This window comes from Coregonus lavaretus (assembly GCF_964263955.1).
Source record: "Coregonus lavaretus genome assembly, contig: HAP1_SCAFFOLD_161, whole genome shotgun sequence".
In the NCBI taxonomy this organism is placed as follows: Eukaryota; Metazoa; Chordata; class Actinopteri; order Salmoniformes; family Salmonidae; genus Coregonus; species Coregonus lavaretus.
The window spans coordinates 776,879-804,546 of NW_028161655.1; the positions used below are offsets into that span (position 1 = coordinate 776,879).

Sequence of the window (27,668 nt, forward strand, 5' to 3'; positions counted from 1 at the left end):
GGCTCTCAACAAGTAAACACCAGCAGCTCCAAACCAGCCTGTTAAAGGTAATGGAGCCTACATGCGCAGCTTCATCATTCATTTAAAAGCCGCATTGTCAGCTGTCCAGCGTAATGAACTCAATCCCAGCCTTTATCAAAACCTTTCAACTTCAGTAGTCACATATACTCACAGTAAATGCAGTATATTTTCTTTAGTAATTTTATACAGAACACATGAACACAGACCAGGTGATCTACTGTTCATAATTCAACATGACATTGTTGCGCAGTAACAACCACAACCATTCTTTAGAACATCACATCTGATGGGTGAACCTGAATCACTGACATAGACAGCACCAAGAGTTTCATCACAGTTTTGATCTAATTAGATCTGTACTTAGTAGTCCTCTCTACATAAATATCACAGTTCTCCTGGCTCAGAGTTTTAGACAGTAGCTAGGTTTCCATCCAATGAACGAGTTCCATTCGAATATTCTAAAATCTGCATAAAAACAATATGTGGTTTCCCACCAGAGATGTTTTCATCAAATTGACTTGTTGTGGATAAAAGTCTGTGTGATGTAGTGCACATAAAAATAACTGTAAAAAATGTAATTGGTTTTCATCACATTTTTGTAACTCTACTGATGGTTTCGTCCCAACAAATGTTGCGTTATATAGCAAATGGTTCCACTCTGGTCTTGGCATGTGCGCTCTAGCCAACAGCTGGCACTCGCAGATACAGTGTGGGTATAGCCTACGTGATGAGATTATTATGGACGAAAGAGCGAGATTATTTTTTATTTGTCAAACGGCAGCAAAGCATCGATCATCACCAGAATACGACCCCCAATATTTATTGGAAAGGAGCATCAAGCTCATCACCTTGCACTTTCACCACCCTGTGAAGTTCATAACATATTTAACCTGTAGCCTAATAAAATGCATATCAACATATCACAATATTTGCGCCTAAAAGCGTTTCCACCGCCATTTCTCGCATAATACATTTTACCGACACAAAAAGACCCCACCTTGTCTAGAGTATTGTTTTGTCGACATTTGGAAAGTTTACATCAGGCCTGTTGTGACATTTTTTTATCTGACCTACTTTACTCTCATAAAAAGGTTGTCAGCGATTATATATTTTTTGGCCTTGGTGGTGATTGTGTGTAGGTAGGTTCTTGTCTCCAGTCTCAGCGTCTTCCTGCGGTAGTTTTGGCCTCTCTCTGTCTCTCTCTCCTCCCTGCAGTCTCAGCGTCTCCCAGCGGTTGTCTTAGCATTGTTGATCAGTGTGTGTAGGTAACAGTAGAAATACATCAGGTTGTCGTACTGTCCTGTGTACTCCTGTCTCAGACACAACTCCTGGTAGTCCTTGAGGAAGTAGTAGACAGCCTCTATGGTTGCCAGGTAGGTGTCTGGAGAACCCTTCTGATGGCGCCAGAAACATGTCTTCCTGGTCTTCAGCTCCACACGGAGCAACGCTGCAGGGACAGAGAGAGGAACAGTCCGTCAGTCATTAGCAGGGCTTTAGCTCCACACGGAGCAACGCTGCAGGGACAGAGAGAGGAACAGTCCATCAGTCATTAGCAGGGCTTTAGCTCCACACGGAGCAACGCTGCAGGGACAGAGAGAGGAACAGTCCATCAGCCATTAGCAGGGCTTTAGCTCCACACGGAGCAACGCTGCAGGGACAGAGAGAGGAACAGTCCATCAGTCATTAGCAGGGCTTTAGCTCCACACGGAGCAACGCTGCAGGGACAGAGAGAGGAACAGTCATTAGCAGGGCTTTAGCTCCACACGGAGCAACGCTGCAGGGACAGAGAGAGGAACAGTCCGTCAGTCATTAGCAGGGCTTTAGCTCCACACGGAGCAACGCTGCAGGGACAGAGAGAGGAACAGTCCATCAGTCATTAGCAGGGCTTTAGCTCCACACGGAGCAACGCTGCAGGGACAGAGAGAGGAACAGTCCATCAGTCATTAGCAGGGCTTTAGCTCCACACGGAGCAACGCTGCAGGGACAGAGAGAGGAACAGTCCATCAGTCATTAGCAGGGCCAGGAGTTTTTACTGTTCACGTTGTGACCCGACCAGTAAAAACTCTGGGCTTTAGTTGTAGGCTATAACTAGGTAATAACAAAGTAGGTCCCCCTCATAATGTACAGCACTTTAAGCTACATCAATGCTATATCTATCATAATTACCCTGTAGTCTCTCATCTGTGATGATTCTGTTGGTCTGGTTCCATGTGCTGTCGATGAACACCACTCTCTGGAGGGGACAGGCCCCTGGTGTCTCAGTTTGGCCCTCTAACCCTGCTTCCCCTCCCCTCTCTTCTGTGTGTGTGGCCCCTGATGTCTGTCCCTCAGCCTGCTGTGTGGCCCCTGGCGCCTCCTCAGCTCTGGGCCTCTTCGGGGAAGGTTCCTCCTCTGGGGAGGCAACTGACTTCATGTCAGCCAGGTTCTGTAATCTCTGCGACATCTCCTCCACCGAGACTGATCCAGGACCAGGGAACACCAGCACTACCTAAACATGCACGCACACACACGAACACGCACATAATACTTGTAATTTCAAGTCAACATAATACAAATGGTATTACTGTTATCTAATCAGGTTACGTTAGAATGACATTCATTTGTATGTATATGATATGGTAGACAAACTGTTTATCAAAGGCTCAAGTTGTTCTCTGTATATTTGTTCATATGAAGATGAGGAAAGCTGACTAACTTTGTCTGTTTCATCTTCATACTCAGGTATGCAGGGGTAGGTGTAGATGGTGACATCATCAGGAGCGAGGATCTTGGCGTGTATGGCTGTGCTCTTCCCATCAACCTCACTGGGATGCTTGATGATGTCAATCTTTATAGGGAGCTGCAAACACAACAGTTAGAGGAACTTTACAGTGTGACCAACCATGTTCATCAATTACACAGTTAGAGGAACTTTACAGTGTGACCAACCATGTTCATCAATTACACAGTTAGAGGAACTTTACAGTGTGACCAACCATGTTCATCAATTACAGTTCAGGTATTAACAACAACAGTCAACACATGTACTGTGAATTGTGTCTAAAACGTGTATCTATACCTACACCATAAGCTTGATAATTACTTGAATCAGATGTGTTCTTTCATGCTGGGCTGTAACAAAAGCCTGCATCTGCACCAGAACCGAAGAACACTTCAATCTTGTGTGTGAGGCACCGTAAGTAGTACTACTATCTCTGACACCCATCTCTGCAGGCTAGTGCTTTAATAAGACCAATCAGATTAAACCACTACAAGCCTGTGTTGTGTTGTGCATAATAGGACCAATAAGGTGAACCGAGACCCAGATCTTTCCCTGACCTTGACGGAGGGGATTTCCTGCTGGCTGACGCCCACTAAAGAACAGCAGGTGTAGCAGAAGAACATCCGGGAGCCTCCGCAGCTAGAACACTTCAGCCTGCCCCTCTGCTGTGCCTGCTCCAGCACCCTGTGGGGGGCCAGCTTCAGACCACGGAGGGGAGGGGAGGCAGGGACAGGGTTCTGTTTGGTTACTGGTTTGGAGTTGTTGTCAGGATGTTGGGTTTTAGCCTGTGTTGATTTGGGAGAGGAGGACACGTCCGAACTGGACATCCTGCTGACTGACAACAAACAAACCATCAAACTGGAGAATCAGGTGCACAGCCTGGGACGTAGTTATACCAGTTAGCTCGGTAGCTGACTCGCTACTAAGCAAATAACAACAAATACGTTATGTATGTGTGCTATAGTCAAATTATGTCTGTAAAGCGGCAGTAGCTACACTATTAGTATTCTGCCAGCAGCACAAACAATGACATCACTTTCGTATGGTAATGAGAACTCAAAAGATATAGAATTTTAAATCAATGGCCACTTCTATTGTGACAAGAAAATGCAATGAGTCATTTATATATATATATTTAAAAAAAGGGGAAAAAAGGTTTTAAATACATGATTAATACCAATAATTAAAAAATACAATGTTGACACTTGTATGTTGAGAATATTGGTCTATAGAGAGAGAACTTTTCTACCCATCTCAGCTAAAGTGGGGTGGGAAATACTCAGTAGTTTCTCTACTGACCAAATATGGTTAGTTTGGAGTGGGACTGTGTCCTACATACCCAGCAGCACTTCGTTCTCAGTCCCATCTTGAATGCCCAATGCAGTATACTGTAATAGACTGTACATGGGAAATATATTGGCTTGTAGAGAGAAAGGTAGAAAAGTTGTCTCAGCTAAAGTGGGTTGGGAAATACTCAGTAGGGTCTCTACCAGGGTTTGCGTTAGCTGGTAATTTCCGTTTTTTGGACGCAATTTTTTTTAATGCCGATAAAAAATACATAAAGCCGACAAATAAAAACAGTATAAAATATACTGCTGAAAATTCCGGTTCTTTCACATTCATCTCTATACTCTGCCTGTCTCCCTCCCTTTCTATCGGTCTTGGCTTGAGCTATCACTAGTGAAGTGCAACATTGTATCAAATCAATCAACTGGAACCGGCCGGAAGCTGTCTCTAGCGAACTTGCAACGATCAACGAGTCTATTACGGGCCCTCCGAGTTTCCCGTGTTTTTGAGCAAGGGAAAGGTATTTTATGACTTTTCCACTGAATATATGGAATCATCAGATTGTGATATTTTGCTGTTTCACACCGAGGCTTGGTGATTATCGAGGGGGAGATTGTTGGTAATTGTTTTCAAATAGGCCTACTGTGAGGAACTATTAGGCTATCATTCGCAATGGATGAAAAAAAAAATATATAATAATACTTTGTTGACTTACTGTGTGAGGTGAAGAAAAAATGACTGAGAAGCTCAGCTTTTTAGTGGTGGACGTGGTGATTTAATGGGCATTTTCTTACATTTGCCCGTAGCAGGACAAGTAGGCTACTTCTATGCGTGCTCAGGCGCGCGTGCTCCCTCAACATTAACAACACCCATGCTCACATGGAGCACTCCAAACAAAAGACAATGAGTACAATGACTACTGAGTATTTCCCAACCCACTTTAGCTGAGACTGGTCGAAATATTCTCTCTACAAGCCAATATGTATCCCATGTCAGTGGCGGCTCCTGAAAAAATTATCAGGGGGGGCAATTTTTCTGATGATTTAGGTGACCTACACACATTTTAAAAAAGATATGTCCAGCAACAACATGAAGACAGGGGCAGCATATAAGTCAATACCAGAAGCATTTATTGACTGATCTCAAAAGTGTTGGCTTACCAGGGTTGGTGGAGCCCTCAGTTTCATCTTTGCCTCGCAAAGCTAACTCAAACACTCCGCAAAACTTCACACACTGGATTAGCCGGCTGAGGATGTGGCGGTTCTTGCTAATGTCGTAGTAAATATATTTGTTATAGTGAATATGGAATATGATATGTTGAGTAAAATGTTGTGCTAAGATCTATTTAGGTCAGGAGCTGGTTATAAGTTCTGTTCCTATCCAATAACAATGGACAAAAGGGTCCTATCTTGTCAGCCAAGGACAACACCCACGCCATAGGCCTCTCAGTTCTTCCAACTCACGAGTTCTTGCTCTGAGGACACACACACACACACACAAACACACATCATCACTGTTAAACACACACACACACACACACACACACACACACACACACATCATCACTGTTAAACACACACACACACACACACACACAAAAATCCCCTCTCTTAGGCTGAACATTTGAAGACAGAGAACCCGACTCAGAGCCAATGCAACAGTGACAGTAGCCTGGAGGGGACCTCGCCCAACTCATCAGGACCAATCAGAAGATCAGAACTACTAGATTCAACCTACTTCATTTATTGCATAAAATGTCTGCACACAATGTTTCGGGGCTCTCTTCAGATAATAATAATAATAATAATAATAATAATAATATGCCATTTAGCAGACGCTTTTATCCAAAGCGACTTACAGTCATGCGTGCATACATTTTTGTGTATGGGTGGTCCCGGGGATCGAACCCACTACCTTGGCGTTACAAGCGCCGTGCTCTACCAGCTGAGCTACAGAAAGTGGATACTCATGGATGCGCATCGCAATTGTCAAATGTCAACACAATTGGAGACACCACGTCATTTTTGGAGACATGTTATTGACAGTAAACTATTGTAGATGCGACTGCTAACTAAATAAAACATTTTAGCTGGCTAGCTAATCATCTTAGCTAAATGTGGGGCAAACAATTCAGTTATTTACCGTTAATTTGAGGGATTGGGGTGAAAGAAATCGAGTTACATAGTGATACTTTACGATATACTGTATTGACAATATCGCAATATTTTAGCGCTAGTTGGCTGTACCTGCACCAAAACACCATTATTGTTCCTTCATAGCTTGTTCTCAATCTTTTCACATTGGGAGCCAATTTGTTTTCAGCACTTTTATTTCCATGACTGATCAAAACTCGTTCTCATGGCTTTCTGATCCCTCTGCAACAGACATATGGTGCGCAATAAAATCACAGTATCGAATCGCAATACGTATAGAATCATGAGACTCGCAATGCATATATCTTATCGTGAGGTTCCTGGCAATTCCCAGCCCAAGTTCATTTGCCACAACAAATCTCTTCGCTAGCAAACGCGATGTCTTCTCCAAAACGGCAATGTGTCTCCAGCAATGTTTACTTTTTTGACGTTCTATGGCATCTCCACTTTCCAAGCATATATGACCACATGTAATATTTTGGTAAGTGATGCAAATAGTGAACTATGTAGGGCCAGGATGTAAAATATATGTAGCTGCAGCAATTTCTCTTATCTGATATGGTAAGTAATGGGGCTTAATGTATAGCTCCCTAAGAGTTTGACGAACGGGTCCGTGCACGCGATTCCAGATATCTTTACCTCTGAATAAACTGCCTTTATTATACCATATCCACCCTGTCCAAAGTCTCTACTTGGTCTCAGTTCTCCAGTAAACTTGTGATTATCAACACTAACCTCATCGTTGTGGCGGCAGACAGCTAGCCTGTATCCCTCATCCAGTTGAGTGGCAATGTTCTTTTTTCGTTAGTACCAATTTTTGGAAAATCCTCGGGTGTAGGACTTTCCGCCTTTAGTAGAAACCTGTTGAATTATTAAATTTGGTCTGGGAGGTCCTAATTGTTTCGTTGCCAATTTATCTTGATTTGTTCGCCGACAAAAAGGAACTTCTTTCAAAGACACAATCGAGTTGCACTGAAGGCTAGCCATTTTTACAGTAGTAGTGAATTGATTGAGGCTGCTACCCGGTCTTTTCTTAGTTACGTTCATGGTTACGTTACGTATGACGAAAGCGCGTAAGTGCAAGCCCTCAGACACCCATAGAGATTGTATTGAAAGCTCTGAAATTTGAAAAAAATAGATTTTACATGGGAGTCTATGACAGACTTCTGGGCGATTTTCAACCTGACTGAAATCGCCCAAAAAGGGGGGGTGGCCATTTGAAGCACGACTTTAGCCTGATTGGACATTTAGTGGCAGATCAGACCAGACACGTCTAGATTACAACACTGATAACTACTGTTGCCGTGATATAATTGATTAGAAAAAAAATCCCTTCCTTTTCCCGTTTGGCAGTGCGTCGCCCATATCGCCCTATTGAACACACCGCCCCTGTCCCATGTACAGTCTATTACAGTGTATTGCATTGGGACCTATAGAGTGGGCGGAGTGAAAAGCCAGCAGCAGGCTATGAGAGAAAGCCGAGTAGCCGGCTGTTGGAGAAGATGGATTTCGGCCAACATTCTGCACATTTTCTCATTGATGAAACATTTGATCTCAGTACGGTTTTCTGTTCCCAAAACTAGAATCTGTTATGAACAGAGTGGACTGCGTTTTGTAGACTTTAACCTTTGTCAAAGTTGTAAAAAATCGCGTTGTTTAGGCGTGCAAAGGCGATTTCAGTTTTTTGCACAGAGTAGGCGTTCCCTAACGGAAATATGCAGATGTTGCTAGAACGGGCAAATAGGATCTCGCTAGCTCGTGTTTGGCTCTGCCCACCTCCTTGTTTGTTCTGCCCACTATTACTCATTAGTTCCCATTAGAAACGACAGGCTGTGGTCTATCTTGGTTTAGTTATAAACATCTTTGGTTGTACTGCACTAGAGCGCTAAAAAAAATGTATATTACCAAAGTTTAGCATGTCTTTGCAGGGGGACTGCCAGTATAATATCATGTTGCTAGGAGAACGGTAATGTCAGCACTGAAGTGTGCAAGCAAAGAGTTTTATAACTAACCCATTGTGCTATCTGTGGTGCAAGCTTACAAGCTAATTAGCTAGAATCTTGTTGCAGCTAACGATAGCTAGCTAAATTAGCTTGTAGCTTGAGGCTATAAACACGTTCATATAGCGATACAACTAATGCTTTTATCTAACAGTGGAAGACAGAAAGCACATTTCATTAACGTTACCTGTTTAAAATGTGACTTTATCCAGTTGATTTAGAGCAATTGTCGATGTTTTCTGAAGCAGAGCAAGCATGGACTCTTTCTACGCCGGAAGTGTTAACCGGAAGAAGTTAGCGGGGCGCATGTTGATGATAGCTGTTACCTAGCAACGGAACACGTGTAATATTTTGACAGTCAGGATCAGAGGGCTGAGCATCTTTGGAGGGTACGAGAGACAAAACATGGCTAAACAACAAGACCTGGAGGACGGTGAAGAAATCCTGAGCACGTTTGAAAAGTTTGTTCGGAATCAGGGACTGGTAAGAAAAGCCTTATAAACAATGGTTATTTATTAGATACTGCTGCCAATGTGTTGTTTTAACGTTTGCTAACGTTAACAAGTAGTTCCTAGCACAGTCCAGGCAAGATTACATAGTGTAGGCAATGTTGTTTTCTACCATGTGTTAAGCTGTAAGAATGCATTAACGTGTTAATTGTATAGGTATTTGAGATGGATAACAACATGATAATAATCAACATAAATACTCACATATAACAAATAGGCCTACATCATGATACTGAAACGGTCTCTCAACATTTTCTGTAGGTTGACTGGCCCGTTGCGTTTGAGGAGAATATAGAGATATCATCACACTTCAAACATTACAGTCATCCCATACAGATATATGACTACTTTAAAGTAAACGTGCCATTCCCAGTGGACGTCGCCATGTCCTTCTCCAAGAGCATAGAGGAGCTATATTCCAAAATAAAACTACATGCATCCATAATCTCACAAGAACAGAGCAAAAACAAGAATGCGGAGTCAGTGTTTGGTGACGTTAATAAATGTAAGTAGCTACACTACCCACAGCTCTCAAATTCACCATCAGGCCAAATTGTGCATTTCGAACCCAGTCTCAACGAAACAGGGCTGCTGTGAAGTGGTGATAACGTTGCCATTATCTCAATGTTTCTTTCTCAGATAAAATGTATGTGGAAAGAGCACATCGAATCATGAAAGAACAGGTAATGATTTTCAGACAGTGAAATTGCAGAGGAGCAGTTATAGTTATTTGTATTAGATTGTATAATTTATATAGGATGATTCTGATTTACAACAACATTGACTGTTCATTTCCAGAGTGAGGCAGTGTCGTGGAGCTTGGACATCAAGGTGAGTCTGTTGTCTTGTCTGTTTATGGCTCTTTACACCATGAGGGCATTATCTCTCTGGTGTTTACTTAGTTAGACTAATGAGTTGTGTTTCTCCAGGACTATGACTACCCAGGGTTTGATGCAGTCGTGGATACTGACATCCCAGGACATCCTGATGCCTTACAACATTTGGACAGCGTCTCAGAGGCCCAAGGCTTCAATGTACGTACCTGCAATCTCATATCTACTCTGTGTGTGTCAGTGTGTGTGTGTGTGTGTGTGTGTGGTGTGGCCAGTGTTCTGCTCTCTCTCATCACAGGGGAATACTGTGGCAGCTCTGCAACCAATCATGTTAATCTAAGGAGTAGCCAGGCTCCTATTAAAGTCCTGTAGTATTAACAGTCTCAGGCTGCATCCCAAATGGTACCCTATTCCCTATATAGTGCACTACTTTTAATCAGGGCCCATAGAGTTTCCCATAGGGTTCTGGTCAAAAGTAGTGCACTATACAGTATACAGAAACAGAGAGACAAATGAAATGCAGAGTAAACCAGCGCTGGGCTAGGTCTTATTTATGACCAGAAACACTAATATCCATCCATCTCGCTGAAAGCCAGATGTGGTCGGTCCGGGTGATGGAGAGCAGACTTGTTATGTTATGTCAGGTTTCACAGATACCTGAGCGGTCACAGCTTTTAGGAAAAAGAGAAAGGGATCGCATGCAAACTTCGCATGCACGTCAAGCACATGTGTATTGAATGTGGCCCTCTCCCGCTCTCGGTGCATGCGATCGGATTCGACTGCATTCCAAACACACATGATTAATCTCTCACATATGAACTGTAGCTATGCTGCTGTGTGCCAGTCTTTAATGGCAGGGTGGATTGGTATTCAATGAGAAGTAGATTAGAGATTAGCTAGTTATCTGTAATGCTTTATTTAACACTCCTGTGTCAGCTGGTATTTACCAACACAATTGTTAACTACCTACCAACAGGTAAGGACATGGTGCCTGTTTCAATGAGTTATCAAAATACTAAAGCATAATTCTTATGCAATTCTTATGTAATTACCACTTTGCAATTACCATTTAATTGCTGTGTACATAACAGGACAATTCCATCTCATTGGGGTTAGGCTAATCATCATTAATCCTGCTGTGTGTGTGTGCATGTGTGTGTATGATTCTTTACTGCAGCCAGGCTTCCTGAAGATCTGGAGGCCGTTCTTTCTGTGTGATCTGTCCGTGGCTGTTCTCAAAGACACATTCTGGTGGTTCTTCCTCCACAGATTTAAGGTGACTTCACTCCAACCTTTGTGATGCACTGTATCAACGCACAATGCTACCTAAAAACATGTAACTATGATACATATCCGTAGTAATATGAGGCAGATGATGGGGGAGACAGTACAGTACATCCATCACTGGTAATACAGTATTTATAGATGAATGTGATTTAGAGGAAAAAGCATGCAGTGAAAATTATCTTATCTGACGGTTTCTGCCAGATTCCACAACTAAGTTATGATATACTCAGTATTAAGCAGAGGCAGTCTTACGCACGTATGCACAATATAACGTGAAATATCAAAATATTGTACGTAATTGGTCTTGATAAAGTTGAGTAAAGGATGAAATGTAGGGCTCTGTGCGAACATTTATTTTAGAATATGTTCTGACTGTACAGTAGTTGTTGGATGCTGTCAGGTTAGGTAGCCTGCAGTACCTTACAGTGGGGAACTGTGTGTCAATACCCTCCCAGCCTAACGTGGAGGAGGAGAGCCAGTTGTTTGATCGTATCTCTGGAGCCTTTGTCTCTCTGCTGATGACTGTTCAGATGGACCTGAAGGACAAGCTCTTTAAGGTACTTATATTTAACAAACACTGTTATCCAGAGAGATTTACATTCAGCACATTCAGCTATCACAATCTTTGTAGAACCTTCTTCAAAAAGTTGCTGCTATCTGCAAAATCAGTGCTAGTAACTTACTTGAAGAATAGTGTGAGTGTTTGTGCAAGACAAGACAAATCCAGCAGTCACAGTAAAGCCTATGTGTGTTCCAGGTGTATGCAGACTGCCTGGCCCAGGCGGTCTACGGAGCGTTCTACAGAGCATTCCCTGAGTCCATGGAACGTCTAGGCAATGACTTCAAGACAGACCTGACTGACCTCATCTCCCTCTGGGTATCAGGTTAGTGTTAGTGTTTGGGTCTGGTGATCATCGCATGCAACCACATCACGCTGTATTTAAAGTACAGTTAAACATCTCAATGCATTACAGACTTTCTAAACAACAAAATGACATACTCTAAATGACAAAGAACAACAAAGATCAAATCAAAATGTATTTGTCACATGCTTGGTAAACAACAGGTGTAGACTAACAGTGAAATGCTTGCTTACGGGCCCTTCTCAACAATGCAGAGAGAACAATATAAACATTTTAGAAAAATATTAATTACACGAGGAATAAATACACAATGAGTAACGATAACTTGATATATACACGGAATACCAGTACCGAGTCCATGTGCAAGGGTACGATGTAATTGAGGTAGATATGTACATATAGATAGTGGTAAAGTGACTACGCATCAGGATAGATAATAAACAGTAGCAGCTGTGATGAGTCAAAAGAGTTAGTCCAGAAAGGGTCAATGCAGATAGTCCCGGTAGCTATTTAGTTAACTATTTAGCAGTCTTATGGCTTGGGGGTAGAAGCTTTTCAGGGTGTTGTTGGTTCCAGACTTGGTCCATTGGTATCGCTTGCCGTTCGGTAGCAGAGAGACCAGTCTATGACATAGGTGGCTGGTGTCTGACAGTTTTTAGTGCCTTCCTTTGATAAGAACAACATACAGTTAGTGTTTAAAAATAGTTCGTCTCCTGTGTGTCTCTGTTAGGTGTGAAGCCCACCATGTTGTCGTGGCAGAGCTGGAACCTGGGCTGGCTGGATCCTGTAGACACGTCCGGGGAGAGCCATGGAGAGTCAGCATGTGGTAAGACCTGATCTACTGACCTGTTGTTTCAGATTCACAGAGGGTTTACATCTAGCTACTGACCTGTTGTTTCAGATTTGCTGAGGGTTTACATCTAGCTACTGACCTGTTGTTTCAGATTTACTGAGGGTTTACATCTACTGACCTGTTGTTTCAGATTGACTAAGGGTTTAGGCTAAACCTACTGACCTGTTGTTTCAGACTGACTGAGGGTTTAGGCTAAACCTACTGACCTGTTGTTTCAGACTGACTGAGGGTTTAGGCTAAACCTACTGACCTGTTGTTTCAGATTGACTAAGGGTTTAGGCTAAACCTACTGACCTGTTGTTTCAGACTGACTGAGGGTTTAGGCTAAACCTACTGACCTGTTGTTTCAGACTGACTGAGGGTTTAGGCTAAACCTACTGACCTGTTGTTTCAGACTGACTGAGGGTTTAGGCTAAACCTACTGACCTGTTGTTTCAGACTGACTGAGGGTTTAGGCTAAACCTACTGACCTGTTGTTTCAGACTGACTGAGGGTTTAGGCTAAACCTACTGACCTGTTGTTTCAGATTTACTGAGGGTTTAGGCTAAACCTACTGACCTGTTGTTTCAGATTTACTGAGGGTTTACATCTACTGACCTGTTGTTTCAGATTTATTGAGGGTTTAGGCTAAACCTATTGACCTGTTGTTTCAGATTGACTGAGGGTTTAGGCTAAACCTACTGACCCGTTGTTTCAGATTGACTGAGGGTTTAGGCTAAACCTACTGACCTGTTGTTTCAGATTGACTGAGGGTTTAGGCTAAACCTACTGACCCGTTGTTTCAGACTGACTGAGGGTTTAGGCTAAACCTACTGACCCGTTGTTTCAGATTGACTAAGGGTTTAGGCTAAACCTACTGACCTGTTGTTTCAGACTGACTGAGGGTTTAGGCTAAACCTACTGACCTGTTGTTTCAGACTGACTGAGGGTTTAGGCTAAACCTACTGACCCGTTGTTTCAGATTGACTGAGGGTTTAGGCTAAACCTACTGACCCGTTGTTTCAGATTGACTGAGGGTTTAGGCTAAACCTACTGACCCGTTGTTTCAGACTGACTGAGGGTTTAGGCTAAACCTACTGACCCGTTGTTTCAGATTGACTGAGGGTTTAGGCTAAACCTACTGACCTGTTGTTTCAGTAAGGCGTATAACCACAAAGAGAACAAGCTACAACATGAACCTCTGCTTTAACACATGCCTATCTATCACTACTGCACTCTATTCTGTCACATAGCGCTGTGATGTAGTGAGGGCATGACTTGATATATAGACATTAAACTGTCAAGTCATCCTGACTGTGGTGCCGCGGCCTCGCTGAGTGTTGGCTCACAACAAACCATCACTGCACTGTGCTTCTGGGACAGTAATGGGATATGGGCTCCTTTTAAAAACGTTTCAAGATACAACTTTTTATGGACAGCTTTAGAGGAGGGAAATAATTTAATATATATATTATTATATTTTTTTTGGGGGGGGGGGGGTAGATCAGCTTTAATATTGCAGATAGATTGTAATTGTCTGCATCACTTTTTTCCCCACTGTACATACTATATACATTTTATGGACACAGTCAATTTTACAATAATTCTATTTTGTTTGTTTTTACTCCTGAACTTCCTCTACCCTCAACCTCTCAGATCATTTTCATGATGTCCATCCGGTTTGCTTCTATATGCCATATCTTTCTAACTGTGCTCTTTCACAAAAGCTCTCAACCTATAACCTATATCCTTATTATGGACACAGTATGCTTTACATTAGTTATCTTGTTGTTATTAATAATGTAATACTTACCAGAAAGTAGGATATGAAATTCATTCACTTATATTCTCACAATATTCTGTTGATCATCATTTGTAGCTTGCACTCATAACTCTCAGCCATGGATTTATATGGTGTGTGTGTGGTGTGTGTGTGTGTATGTATGTATGTAACTGATTATCTCTCTCTGTGGTTTAGATTTGTCACTAGAGAGGAGAGTGTGGAATGTTAGTGCTGTTTGAAAGTGTTGTGGTGTTCTGGGGGTTCCGTGCTAAGGTTCCAAACACTCCAGACTCTCCGGGGAAACAAGGTTCAAATGTATCAAGTTCAGCTGCTGCCAGGGCCTCCCTGGGTCTCCCCCTCCTCTACCTCCCCCGAGTCTCCCCCTGGAACCCCCTACAGTCTCCCCCGTCTCCCCTTGCTTCCCCTCTCACCCCTTCCCTTCCCTCCACACATGCTGTTGGCATTAAGCACACACGTTGTCTCGTGTGTTCCTGCTTCGCCACAAATGCAAGCAGGGCCTACTGCCGTCCGTGCTTAAAGTGTGTCTCTGGATCGTAGTAAATCGTTCCTCACATTACTTTAACAAGTGGAGAGTTTGCTGCTGTGCCACACTGATGTTACTGTAGCTGATTCCACTCATCACCAGTGTTCATGCCACTCTGACTCGGTCTGCATCCCAAATGGCATCCTATTCTCCCTGGTCAAAAGAAGTGCACTATATAGGGAATTGGGTGCCATTTGGGATGTAGACTGGGTCTGTTCCAGAACTGGGTACAAATACTATTTAAAATAATTTAAAATACTCCATCTGGGCTTGATTGAGCATGCCTGGCTTAATGGACCAATATAATCGTCCTAAAACTATAAACCCTGCCCACCTGGCACTCTAGGCAGGCTAGAACAAACACTCAAAGTATATTTTAAAGATTTTAAATAGTACGCTTTCTCTTTATACAGCCAAGCAAAAGGGCAGGAGAGGTGATCGTCTTGGTATGTTTGGGATATGACTCCCTACAGATGTAGGATCTTAATTTGATCACCCTGTTGAAGGAGAACATTCCTGCAATGCAGGACATTTAAAACTTGTAGTGTATTTTAGGTTTGAAAAGGCTTCTGAAGTTTGTAATTTCACTTTGAAAGTTCAGACTTGGTTTTCCCTTATGAAAAGTGTATCAACCCCTACAAAAATGTCCATGAATTATATTCAACATAATAATTACTGTTATTTCCCTGCTATAGCAAATTGGCTCAAATTAAGCTCCTACATCTGTACAAGTTATATGTCTTCCCTATACTTATACTGTATTCCTAGCTAGCTCTCTCCTCTCCTCTATGTCCCAGGCAGTCTTTTCTATGGCCTACAGTTGAAGTCGGAAGTTTACATACACTTAGGTTAGAGTCATTAAAACTTGTTTTTCACCCACTCCACAAATTTCTTGTTAACAAATTATAGTTTTGGCAAGTCGGTTAGGACATCTACTTTGTGCATGACACAACTAATTTTTCCAACAATTGTTTACAGATAGATTATTTCACTTATAATTCACTGTATCAAAATTCCAGTGGGTCAGAAGTTTACATACACTAAGTTGACTGTGACTTTAAACAGCTTGGAAAATTCCCGAAAATGATGTCATGGCTTTAGAAGCTTCTGATAGGCGAATTGACATCATTTGAGTCAATTGGAGGTCTACCTGTGGATGTATTTCAAGGCATACCTTCAAACTCAGTGACTCTTTGCTTGACATCATGGGAAAATCAAAAGAAATCAGCCAAGTGGTGGTAGACCTCCACAAGTCTGGTTCATCCTTGGGAGCAATTTCCAAACGCCTGAAGGTACCACGTTAATCTGTACAAACAATAGTACGCAAGTATAAACACCATGGGACCACGCAGCCGTCATACCGCTCAGGAAGGAGACGCGTTCTGTCTCCTAGAGATGAACGTACTTTGGTGCGAAAAGTGCAAATAAATCCCAGAACAACAGCAAAGGACCTTGTGAAGATGCTGGAGGAAACAGGTACAAAAGTATCTATATCCACAGTAAAACGAGTCCTATATCGACATAACCTGAAAGGCCGCTCAGCAAGGAAGAAGCCACTGCTCCACGGGGGTGGCAGCATCATGCTGTGTGGGTGCTTTGCTGCAGGAGGGACTGGTGCACTTCACAAAATAGATGGCATCATGAGGAAGGAAAATTATGTGGATATATTGAAGCAACATCTCAAGACATCAGTCAGGAAGTTAAGGCTTGGTTGCAAATGGGTCTTCCAAATGGACAATGGCGGTTTTGGAGCAGTGGCTTCTTCCTTGCTGAACGGCCTTTCAGGTTATGTCGATATAGGACTCGTTTTACTGTGGATATAGATTTCAAGCCCGAAATGTGACGTAAAACTGCAAAGTAAATATCTATGCCACATGGCAAAATGAGTAGAATTGCAAGAATTGAACTTTAAAACAAATGATTTTCTCTCTGCCATAAAGAGGGGGGCCACTAAAATGTTTTTCCGTGAGGTGTGGGGCCCACACAACTAGGGCTGTGGTGGTCAGGAAATGTTGTCAGCCGGTGATTGTCAAGCAAATTTACATTATTTAACTTAAACACATTTAGCATCTCCTGGCTTCTACGCATAGCCTACAAGCTTTGAAAAAGTGTAATAAATCCATTTAATATAGCCTACACCATCCCAATAAATCCATTATTTATTTTAGACAGGTCTAAAGAAACATGATATGAAGAAAATGTAGTCTATTTCAGAAGAACAGAATAGCATACTCTGAGTTGTCCTTATGTTAGGCCCTGATCTGGCTATGCCATATGGCTGTGGGCTACACTAGTTCATTAAGCAGACAATATTTGCTTAGAATTCCATGGCATTATTTTATAAAATTAATAGTATGAAGAATACAATTGAACATAGCTGAATAAAATAGAAAGGATATTTTCTCCTAACGATTTGAGGGAGTGTGCACATGCGGCTATTCTGTGTTGGACAGTTAACAAAGAAACAGGTCCTCATATATGCTTAATTTAGAGTTATTTATGCAACTTTAGTTGTGATACAAACGTTGGGCTATATGTTTTGTTTTTTAATACATTCTAAGCCTGTATGATGTGACTAATGATGATATGAAAAAAGTTGCATCAAAGGCATGAGCTCTGCTTAGTTATTTGCGCAGGCTACACACACTTCATCAGTCTCTCATTCACAGTTTGACAAGCACTTGATAATACTTTGAATTACCCGGCGGCATCCCCTTTGTGTGGCCGTAAAGCCCCCTAAAAAAATCCTGCCTTTTGCGGCCAGTGGCCGTTGTGCCCTTGGGCTGAATATAATAATTATAATTCCCTTCTCCCGGCTGCGTGCTCCGAATCACCTCTCACTCACATGGCTCTCTCAGATATCTCAATTCATATTAGCCAATGCACGTCAAGTGATTGGGTCCTTCTCAAAGCATCTTGGGTCCTTCTCACAGGCTACAAGTGAAGACAGACACAGCTGGGACACAACTGCGCGCATCCTAATCGAATTCCTAGGCTCATATTGAAGATTTACTATTCGTCTACCAACAAGATGAACAAGCCTAACGAACAGCAAAAGCACTAGCCTATGTCAATCTACTATCCCCCATAGTACAAAAGTTGACCTATTCTATTTGTCAACTTTTCCTTCAGTGTGAAATAAATATTGCAAACAGAGTCTGGAACAGTTGTGGGTTGCGATAGATCCCAAATTAATACAACCGCTAGCATCAAAAAACCTTTTAAAAGAAATGATGCAACAGATCAGAACGTTTAGCTTAAAATGATGATAAACTATTAGGCTACTTCTTCACATTATTAGCGCAGCAATGTGCACACGGCAGTAGGCTATAAGCGCGAATGTTCCAAAATGCAATCAATTAGTGGGAAAACACCATTCTCAAAAGTGACCGCAAATGCGATTATGCATGTAATGCTTTATTATAAAAGTGCATTTTTATGGTGAAAATTACTTTCCCCAAACTTGAAACTCATGCGCCGCCAATGTATGCCAGTTAGTCTCTACACCGGTTATAAAGCGGCTGAATGTGCTTAATTGTAAGAAGTTATTTGGCCACTTTAGTTGTGATACAAACCTTATCAAAACATATAGGCCTATGGGCTAGGCTACATAGTTGTGTGACTATGATTTGAAAAAGTCACAAAAAAATGGTATGCACTGTTTCTTGCCTTACTGCTCACAAGCTGGGCATCATTTACAATTGATAATATATAATTCACAGGTGATAGGCTGATATTGTCACCCATCAGACTTCTTCTTGATTTAATCTTGTCTTTACATATACTAAATAATATATGTGTGATATTAGTTTTGATTTAGAATGGACCATTATCATGCACCTGTCTCGGAACAGGGGCAGGGGAAAAAAATAAGTAATCTATGCACTTAAATAGCGAATGGAGGACGCTTTTCCCGTGGTTCATTTTCATGCCAACCAGGTAGGCTATACTCATGTTGTGAAGAGAAGCAATGTGCTTAATATTAGGAAAGTTGAGCAATAAATATAATAGGCCTAGCCTATAGAAAGCTGATGGGATCCTCCTCTTTTTAATAGAGGCCAACAAAACTCTGTTTTCTCATGCAGTTGCGTAGCCTATAGAAATGTTGGGCAACATGAGCTCATGGGCTCTCATGAAGTGTTTGATTAGATTTTCGATGACATTTGCATTGATGTCAGAGTGATTAGAGGGACAATAGAGTGCTGAGTACCAGGCAGTTAGCAGGTTTGGTAGGCTACTAATGACCATCAGCAGCATCAGAGCTTGGAGAAGCCTAGTTACCGTGACTAAACGGTCACGTAGAATTTGACTGCGGTCATGACTCGTGACCACCAGTGTGGTGGTAATATGGTCACCGTAACAGCCCTACACCCAACTGTTAAGTTGCGTCAATTCAAATCTGGTATTAGGAACAAAAGAGGTCAATACACGTCTTCTAAATAGACAGAGTTCAGAGGCCATTGAAATCATTTAACGAACTGTTCCATCCCATAGTATACCAAACATTACCATTATTCTAAATATTTCATAAATGTTAGTTATCCCAAGTGTTCAGTAAGTCCTCATGACATTCATTCTCATAAGAAATCAAATATACCCCAAACTCAGCCAAAACCTAAAAAACTCCATAAAATTCACTGTGCGTGCTCCTCTAAGACCTGCTGAAACTAAGACCTATCACCCTTGACCTGCTGAAAACCCCCTACAATTTTAACAACAAGGCTTTATAAACATCATACTAGGTATGTTGTTTTTTGTTTGAAAAACCCAATTTGAAAAACAACAACCACAAATAGCCAGGCCTCACTTAATTTGGTAGCTCACTTTTATGACCTAAATACTGCCTAACTTCACTACTGCTCCCCCTAGCCCTGGGCAACATTCCAATGAGATGAGCTAATCTCTTTCTCCTGGTTATAATCTAAAGATGGTAGTACACACAAAACATGATACAGATATCCCCAGTCCTAACCCATCAATAATTGTTTGTATCAATCTAATTCCTCATAACTAATCCATAAAACCACTAAAAATTCCTCGAGTATACAATGATTATTTAATTGATTACCCTAACTCTGCTACATGTGATCTCATCTCAAATGATCCATTATCAATTATTTGTTCAACCCCCTAGGAAAATCTGTCTCCCCTTCTATTGTTCCTGTCCCCCCTGTAAATGTCACACTTCACTTTTTAGCCAATACAATCACGGTTACATCAAAAGTAATGCAATGTCTATATTAGGGTGTAAGGTAAATTATTCCTGTTTTCTTTTCAGCTAAACGTTTTATATCCCTCAGTTAATGGTATTTTCTCCCTAATATTTCATACTCTTCTTATTTCCCTAAATGAGATTTAATCCCTTGCCTTTCCTCTACTATCCTTTTATCATTACTGGATCAATGATAATAACTGTAATAACTATCAATAATAATTGTAATAACTATTTCACATTAAATTGTGCCCTTTTTCTGATAATGTTATAATTGTAGCCTATTCCATGACTTTAGTTTAAAATATAAGTTTGTTTATGTAACAAATCCAGAACCCACCACAGGCTGGCGCCATTCCCCCAGCACAACAGCCAATGCCACTTGCATCCCTTGTTCCCCTTAACGAAAATAAATTATCGTTCTAAAATTTACCAACTATTTCTATTTTCCCGCTAACCCATTTCAGTTCGCTATTCAATTTATTTAACTGTTCTCTCTGATTAGGCCCTAATTAATAAAACAAATACTTGCTAATGTTCCTAACATTTGAACTCTCTCTCACCCCTCCCCTTGCTCCTTTCTATCCAACGGGGAAGGGGCAAGGACCTAGTAACATATTTTCATAGACCTTTCTAGAATACTTCTACTTAAGCTATCTAATTCAACCTTTCACATTTCCCAATCCACATAGTAATCTAGGTCTATAGCCCCAATGCGAAAGCTTTACCTACTGTCCCTACCTGTTTTCGAACCAGGAACCCTCTACATACATCGCCAGTCACTCCACACATTCCGCGATGCTTTCAAAGTAAATACTTTCATGTCGCATAACCAGCCACGTCATCACTCCCCGTCTAGCCAGCCCTTTCGTCTCAAAAAAATAAATAAAACACACTCTCAAACAGCGTTCTGCATTTACCTCTATCATCGGGTTTAAAAACTAACGTAACAACATTAACCATCCTCTATTGCTGTAGTAACGTCTTGTTTGGTTCAGTTTATTTATTACGGCGTGTCCATAATACTATAATAAAACATAAGCGAATTCCCCTCATACATACAGATTTCACCTTATGCCATTGAAATGCCAAATAAACCATAATAGTTCAATGGAGCCCTCTATTGGCTCTCCACTATTTATACATTACTTCCATAACCACATTAGTTATGGTCCGATTACCCATTAAACCTTATCACATGATCAAACAACGGCACAACCTTAAACTCATATGGGGCGGCAGGCAGCTTAGTGACCAATAGTGCCGCGCCAACAACCGAGAGGTCGCCGGTTCCAATCCCCGAGCCGACCAGGCGAAAAATCTGCCGATGTGCCCTCGAGCAAGGCACCCAACCCCAATTGCTCCTGTAAGTCGCTCTGGACAAGAGCGTCTGCCAAATTACCAAAAATGCAAATGTAAATATTCTCTACTTTCTCACCCATGATGTACGTCTACGTTCGGGTGAGCAAGTTCATACGTATATATCGACAGAAACCCACAGGCACCTCTCAAACAATCGCTTCGTGGTGTTTTTAGCCAATTCTTAATCGACACAAATCACCCCCTAGTCCTTCCTGACTTTTCAAAAGCCACACTCTCGCTGTCTCCAGCCCCTCCCCTCGCAACTCTCTCTTCCGTGTCCAGTGGGAACAGGCTTTTTGAGGAGCTGTTTTTCGTTTTAGCGTTTCCAATATTCTGCCCTTATTTAAAGTACTTTAGTCTATTTATTTAAATCAAATTATTCCCACCTAATTAGTTAAAGTCGGTGCATATTTATATTTCAACGATAAACCGAATTATTTCAGTCTAATTGTTTAACCAGTATTTTGCAGGGTCAAACATCAAACGCCACAGTTCAATCATATCAGCTCAAACGTTTCAGTCACACTAGCCATTCATCACTTTAGCTTTATGCTCCCAGTTGTTATTAACGGGTTATACGGTTTAAGCAACCACAAACCCAACAGTTATCCCCAAATTATACAGTTTGGACAGCCACAGACGTCTTTAATTCCCAATTAGTTTTCTATCAAGGTATACAGGTTTATCATTCACACTCTCATGCATATCGTCACCCCTGTCTTAAAGAATTTTAAGTGTCTCCTTTGAACCTAGTCATATCTAGTCTGAGCTGATATGTGCCATAGCGTCGCACTGCCTATCTATTTAAATTACCTCCTATGGGTGTCTTTTGTTAACGTTTGCACAATTTAAACTTTATTTCCTAATTGTAATTCTCATTATTTACTGTTTTAAAATATTGTTTGTATTCACAGCCAAAATGGTACACAGTTATTACACAGTTAAACGTAGTATACAGTTATCACACAGCAAAAATAGTACACAGTTATCGCACTCACTCACAATACACAGTCATAATCCTATCACACAGTCAAATATGTCACACAGTCATAAATGACACACTTACACTCGACACACAATCGTAATTCTATGTCACACAACTAAAATGTCTTATGACACACAGTCAACAACGATACACAGTGGGGCACACAGCCTCCTTCTACTATGGGGCACACAGCCTCCTTCTACTATGGGGCACACAGCCTCCTTCTACTATGGGGCACACAGCCTCCTTCTACTATGGGGCACACAGCCTCCTTCTACTATGGGGCACACAGCCTCCTTCTACTATGGGGCACACAGCCTCCTTCTACTATGGGGCACACAGCCTCCTTCTACTATGGGGCTCACAGCCTCCTTCTACTATGGGGCACACAGCCTCCTTCTACTATGGGGCACACAGCCTCCTCTCTATCTAAAAAATACTCAGCTGAACCTAGCCGTACCCTCGAAGTTACGGACCTTGCCAGTCGCTAGTATTATCTAACATTTCCCGAACCTAGCCGTACCCTCGTAGTTACGGACCTTGCCGGTGTAATTCTTCGAACCTAGCCGTATCCTCGTAGTTACGGACCTTGCCGATAGCAATTACTAAGTCAATTATTCCCTGTATCTTCGAACCTAGCCGTATTCTCGCAGTTACGGACCTTGCCGATTGATGTCAGTATTGTCTCCGAACCTAGCCGTACTCCACAGTTACGGACCTTGCCGGTAGCACAAATACTCTCTGGTACCATGGTTTAACATCACATTCACCAAAGGTTTGCATGTCACAATATGGTGCTTATCTACTCATAATAGTTTCATAATTTAGTTCACTTACATCAGACAGGTGTTTCACAAAAATTAATTTGGATAAAGCCAATGTGCAGAACTTTAGTTATATAACAATAGGTGTCTGCTTACCTTTTTTAGTAGTCCGGACTTTTTGTGAAACACACCGTTCAATGACAGAGATGTCCAATGGGCCGGACAATACCCAGCGAAGTCCCTTCTACCAGATCACAGTCGGTGGTCACCAATTGTTAAGTTGCGTCAATTCAAATCTGGTATTAGGAACAAAAGAGGTCAATACACGTCTTCTAAATAGACTAGTATTTTAATTAATGCAAACCACTTCAATGGTAAATATGATGTTCGTATATACGGGTCCACTGAAATACCACGCAGGGCAGACACAGAACTAATCCATTGTTACAGGTTCTTCTTCAAATACTCTGACAGAGATAGTTCCCACTCTCTGCTGGCCAATCAGAGTAGAGACTGAGCGTGGTTTAGACTTACTCAACCAATCCGTTGGCGCACAGGCTGGTCCCAGTCCCTTGGCGCATCTCTGTTGCCAGGTGTCTAGTTGTTTTGCAACTTATCCAGAAAGTCAGCACTTTTGCAGTACACGTCCTTGGTCGGTTCACAGATCACAATAGAAGAAGTGTTCGTGTCTGTGAGAAATACAAGTCTCATCTCATCCTACCCCCTAACGTTCCTCACATGAATCACAGCTTGTTATGTGAAACAATTTATATCAGTACAGTACAAACCTTTTATGCTTTAATCATTAATGCATTCTTTCTAAGTTAGTCATCCCATCCAGTTATGAGAAAATATATCCCCACACAACCAAATCACGCTTAAGGCCCCCAAAAGGCTAGAGCCTGCCCTGTGTACACTCTCATAGCTAGCTCTCCTCTCTCCTTTAAATTCCTAGCAAGCAAGCCTAACCCCCATAGCTATCTCTCTCCTCTTATGTTATTAGCAGGCCTTGCTAGCTCTCTGTCCTCTATATTTATAGCAGGCCTTACTAGCTCTCTGTCCTCTATGTTCATAGCAGGCCTTACTAGCTCTCTGTCCTCTATGTTCATAGCAGGCCTTGCTAGCTCTCTGTCCTCTATGTTCATAGCAGGCCTTGCTAGCTCTCTGTCCTCTATGTTCATAGCAGGCCTTGCTAGCTCTATGTCCTCTGTTCATAGCAGGCCTTGCTAGCTCTCTGTCCTCTATGTTCATAGCAGGCCTTGCTAGCTCTCTGTCCTTTATGTTCATAGCAGGCCTTGCTAGCTCTCTGTCCTCTATGTTTATAGCAGGCCTTGCTAGCTCTCTGTCCTCTGTTTATAGCAGGCCTTGCTAGCTCTCTGTCCTCTATGTTTATAGCAGGCCTTGCTAGCTCTCTGTCCTCTATGTTATTAGCAGGCCTTGCTAGCTCTCTGTCCTTTATGTTCATAGCAGGCCTAGCCTCCATAGCTACCTATAGCTCTCTTCTCTACCTATAGCTGTTTTCTGTGTCCCAGGCAGTCTCCTCTATGTTCCTAACAGGCCTAGCCAGCTCTCTCCTCTCTCCTCTATGTTCCTAGCAGGCCTAGCCAGCTCTCTCCTCTATGTTCCTAGCAGGCCTAGCCAGCTCTCTCCTCTATGTTCCTAACAGGCCTAGCCAGGTCTCTCCTCTATGTTCCTAGCAGGCCTAGCCAGCTCTCTCCTCTATGTTCGTAGCAGGCCTAGCCAGCTCTCTCCTCTATGTTCGTAGCAGGCCTAGCCAGCTCTCTCCTCTATGATCCTAGCAGGCCTAGCCAGCTCTCTCCTCTATGTTCCTAGCAGGCCTAGCCAGCTCTCTCCTCTATGTTCCTAGCAGGCCTAGCCAGCTCTCTCCTCTCTCCTCTATGTTCAAATGGCTACCCAGATTATTTGGCTACCCAGACTATTTGCATTGCACCCCCACCCCTCTTTTATGCTGCTGCTACTCTCTGCTTATTATCTATGCATAGTCACTTTAATAACTCTACCTACATGTACATATTACCCCAATTACCTAGACTAACCGATGCCCCCACACATTGACTCGGTACCGGTACCCCCTGTATATAGCCTCGCTATTGTTATTTTTATTGCTGCTCTTTAATTATTTGTTACTTTTATTTCGTATGATTTGTATTTTTGAGGCGTATTTTTCTGTAATTTTTGGGGGATATTCTTTCTTAAAACTGCATCATTGGTTAAGGGCTTGTAAGTAAGCATTTCACTGTAAGGGTCTACACCTGTTGTATTCGGCCCATGTGACAAATAAAATTAGATTTGATTTTGATTTGATTTGATTTGTGCCTAGCAGGGCCAGCCAGCTCTCTCCTCTTTCCTCTATGCTCATAGCAAGCCAGCTTTCTCCTCACTCCTCTATGTTCCTAACAGGCCTAGCCAGCTCTCTCCTCTGTCCTCTATGTTCCTAGCAGGCCTAGCCAGCTCTCTCCTCTGTCCTCTATGTTCCTAGCAGGGCTAGCCAGCTCTCTCCTCTCTCCTCTATGTTCCTAACAGGCCTAGCCAGCTCTCTCCTCTCTCCTCTATGTTCCTAACAGGCCTAGCCAGCTCTCTCCTCTCTCCTCTATGTTCCTAACAGGCCTAGCCAGCTCTCTCCTCTCGCCTCTATGTTCGTAGCAGGCCTAGCCAGCTCTCTCTCGCCTCTATGTTCGTAGCAGGCCTAGCCAGCTCTCTCCTCTCTCCTCTATGTTCGTAGGAGGCCTAGCCAGCTCTCTCCTCTGTCCTCTATGTTCCTAGCAGGCCTAGCCAGCTCTCTCCTCTGTCCTCTATGTTCCTAGCAGGCCTAGCCAGCTCTCTCCTCTGTCCTCTATGTTCCTAGCAGGCCTAGCCAGCTCTTTCCTCTCTCCTCTATGTTCGTAGCAGGCCTAGCCAGCTCTCTCCTCTGTCCTCTATGTTCCTAGCAGGTCTAGCCAGCTCTCTCCTCTGTCCTCTATGTTCCTAGCAGGCCTAGCCAGCTCTCTCCTCTCACCTCTATGTTCGTAGCAGGTCTAGCCAGCTCTCTCCTCTGTCCTCTATGTTCGTAGCAGGCCTAGCCAGCTCTCTCTTCTGTCCTCTATGTTCCTAACAGGCCTAGCCAGCTCTCTCCTCTGTCCTCTATGTTCCTAGCAGGCCTAGCCAGCTCTCTCCTCTGTCCTCTATGTTCGTAGCAGGCCTAGCCAGCTCTCTCCTCTCTCCTCTATGTTCGTAGCAGGCCTAGCCAGCTCTCTCCTCTGTCCTCTATGTTCCTAGCAGGCCTAGCCAGCTCTCTCCTCTGTCCTCTATGTTCGTAGCAGGCCTAGCCAGCTCTCTCCTCTCTCCTCTATGTTCGTAGCAGGCCTAGCCAGCTCTCTCCTCTGTCCTCTATGTTCGTAGCAGGCCTAGCCAGCTCTCTCCTCTGTCCTCTATGTTCCTAGCAGGCCTAGCCAGCTCTCTCCTCTCTCCTCTATGTTCGTAGCAGGCCTAGCCAGCTCTCTCCTCTGTCCTCTATGTTCGTAGCAGGCCTAGCCAGCTCTCTCCTCTGTCCTCTATGTTCCTAGCAGGCCTAGCCAGCTCTCTCCTCTGTCCTCTATGTTCCTAGCAGGCCTAGCCAGCTCTCTCCTCTGTCCTCTATGTTCGTAGCAGGCCTAGCCAGCTCTCTCCTCTCTCCTCTATGTTCATAGCAGGCCTAGCCAGCTCTCTCCTCTCTCCTCTATGTTCGTAGCAGGCCTAGCCAGCTCTCTCCTCTGTCCTCTATGTTCGTAGCAGGCCTAGCCAGCTCTCTCCTCTGTCCTCTATGTTCGTAGCAGGTCTAGCCAGCTCTCTCCTCTGTCCTCTATGTTCCTAGCAGGCCTAGCCAGCTCTCTCCTCTGTCCTCTATGTTCCTAGCAGGCCTAGCCAGCTCTCTCCTCTCTCCTCTATGCTCTTAGCAGACCCAGCTCTCTCCTCTGTCCTCTATGTTCGTAGCAGGCCTAGCCAGCTCTCTCCTCTCTCCTCTATGTTCGTAGCAGGCCTAGCCAGCTCTCTCCTCTATGTTCGTAGCAGGCCTAGCCAGCTCTCTCCTCTGTCCTCTATGTTCGTAGCAGGCCTAGCCAGCTCTCTCCTCTGTCCTCTATGTTCGTAGCAGGTCTAGCCAGCTCTCTCCTCTGTCCTCTATGTTCCTAGCAGGCCTAGCCAGCTCTCTCCTCTCTCCTCTATGTTCGTAGCAGGCCTAGCCAGCTCTCTCCTCTCTCCTCTATGTTCGTAGCAGGCCTAGCCAGCTCTCTCCTCTGTCCTCTATGTTCGTAGCAGGCCTAGCCAGCTCTCTCCTCTCTCCTCTATGCTCTTCGCAGACCCAGCTCTCTCCTCTGTCCTCTATGTTCGTAGCAGGCCTAGCCAGCTCTCTCCTCTCTCCTCTATGTTCGTAGCAGGCCTAGCCAGCTCTCTCCTCTCTCCTCTATGTTCGTAGCAGGCCTAGCCAGCTCTCTCCT

General features: G+C 43.0%; 2 protein-coding genes across 2 annotated transcripts in view; one reads left to right on the forward strand and one right to left on the reverse strand.

Moving 5' to 3' along the window:
- Window positions 1-14: 14 nt before the first annotated feature.
- On the reverse strand, window positions 15-8,513 carry LOC311120247 (tRNA-uridine aminocarboxypropyltransferase 1-like). Its single transcript, XM_084194866.1, has 5 exons — window positions 8,410-8,513; window positions 3,340-3,617; window positions 2,717-2,860; window positions 2,188-2,509; window positions 15-1,468 (listed from the first exon to the last, which is right to left on the reverse strand). Exons 2-5 carry the CDS (start codon window positions 3,607-3,609, stop codon window positions 1,239-1,241), a joined length of 966 nt encoding a protein of 321 aa, XP_084050992.1. The 5' UTR covers window positions 3,610-3,617; window positions 8,410-8,513; the 3' UTR covers window positions 15-1,238.
- Window positions 8,514-8,627: 114 nt separating this feature from the next.
- The window catches only part of LOC311120264 (protein FAM227B-like), a gene marked incomplete at both ends in the record, with an annotated part of 70,789 nt that continues 51,748 nt past the window's right edge, over window positions 8,628-27,668 (forward strand). The window contains 9 exons of the mRNA XM_084194893.1: window positions 8,628-8,705; window positions 8,993-9,236; window positions 9,371-9,414; window positions 9,530-9,562; window positions 9,661-9,765; window positions 10,742-10,840; window positions 11,307-11,408; window positions 11,609-11,735; window positions 12,445-12,540. Coding sequence (XP_084051019.1) covers window positions 8,628-8,705; window positions 8,993-9,236; window positions 9,371-9,414; window positions 9,530-9,562; window positions 9,661-9,765; window positions 10,742-10,840; window positions 11,307-11,408; window positions 11,609-11,735; window positions 12,445-12,540 — 928 coding nt within the window. The remainder of the gene's footprint in view (window positions 8,706-8,992; window positions 9,237-9,370; window positions 9,415-9,529; window positions 9,563-9,660; window positions 9,766-10,741; window positions 10,841-11,306; window positions 11,409-11,608; window positions 11,736-12,444; window positions 12,541-27,668) is intronic.

Excerpts from the sequence above, each read along its gene's own strand:
- LOC311120247 (XM_084194866.1), bottom strand. The coding sequence starts at position 3,609 with ATGTCCAGTTCGGACGTGTCCTCCTCTCCCAAATCAACACAGGCTAAA. Across the intron at positions 2,861-3,339 it reads AGGAAATCCCCTCCGTCAAG|CTCCCTATAAAGATTGACAT; the intron begins GTCAGGGAAAGA and ends TTGTGTTTGCAG. Across the intron at positions 2,510-2,716 it reads ATGAAGATGAAACAGACAAA|GTAGTGCTGGTGTTCCCTGG; the intron begins GTTAGTCAGCTT and ends GTGCATGTTTAG.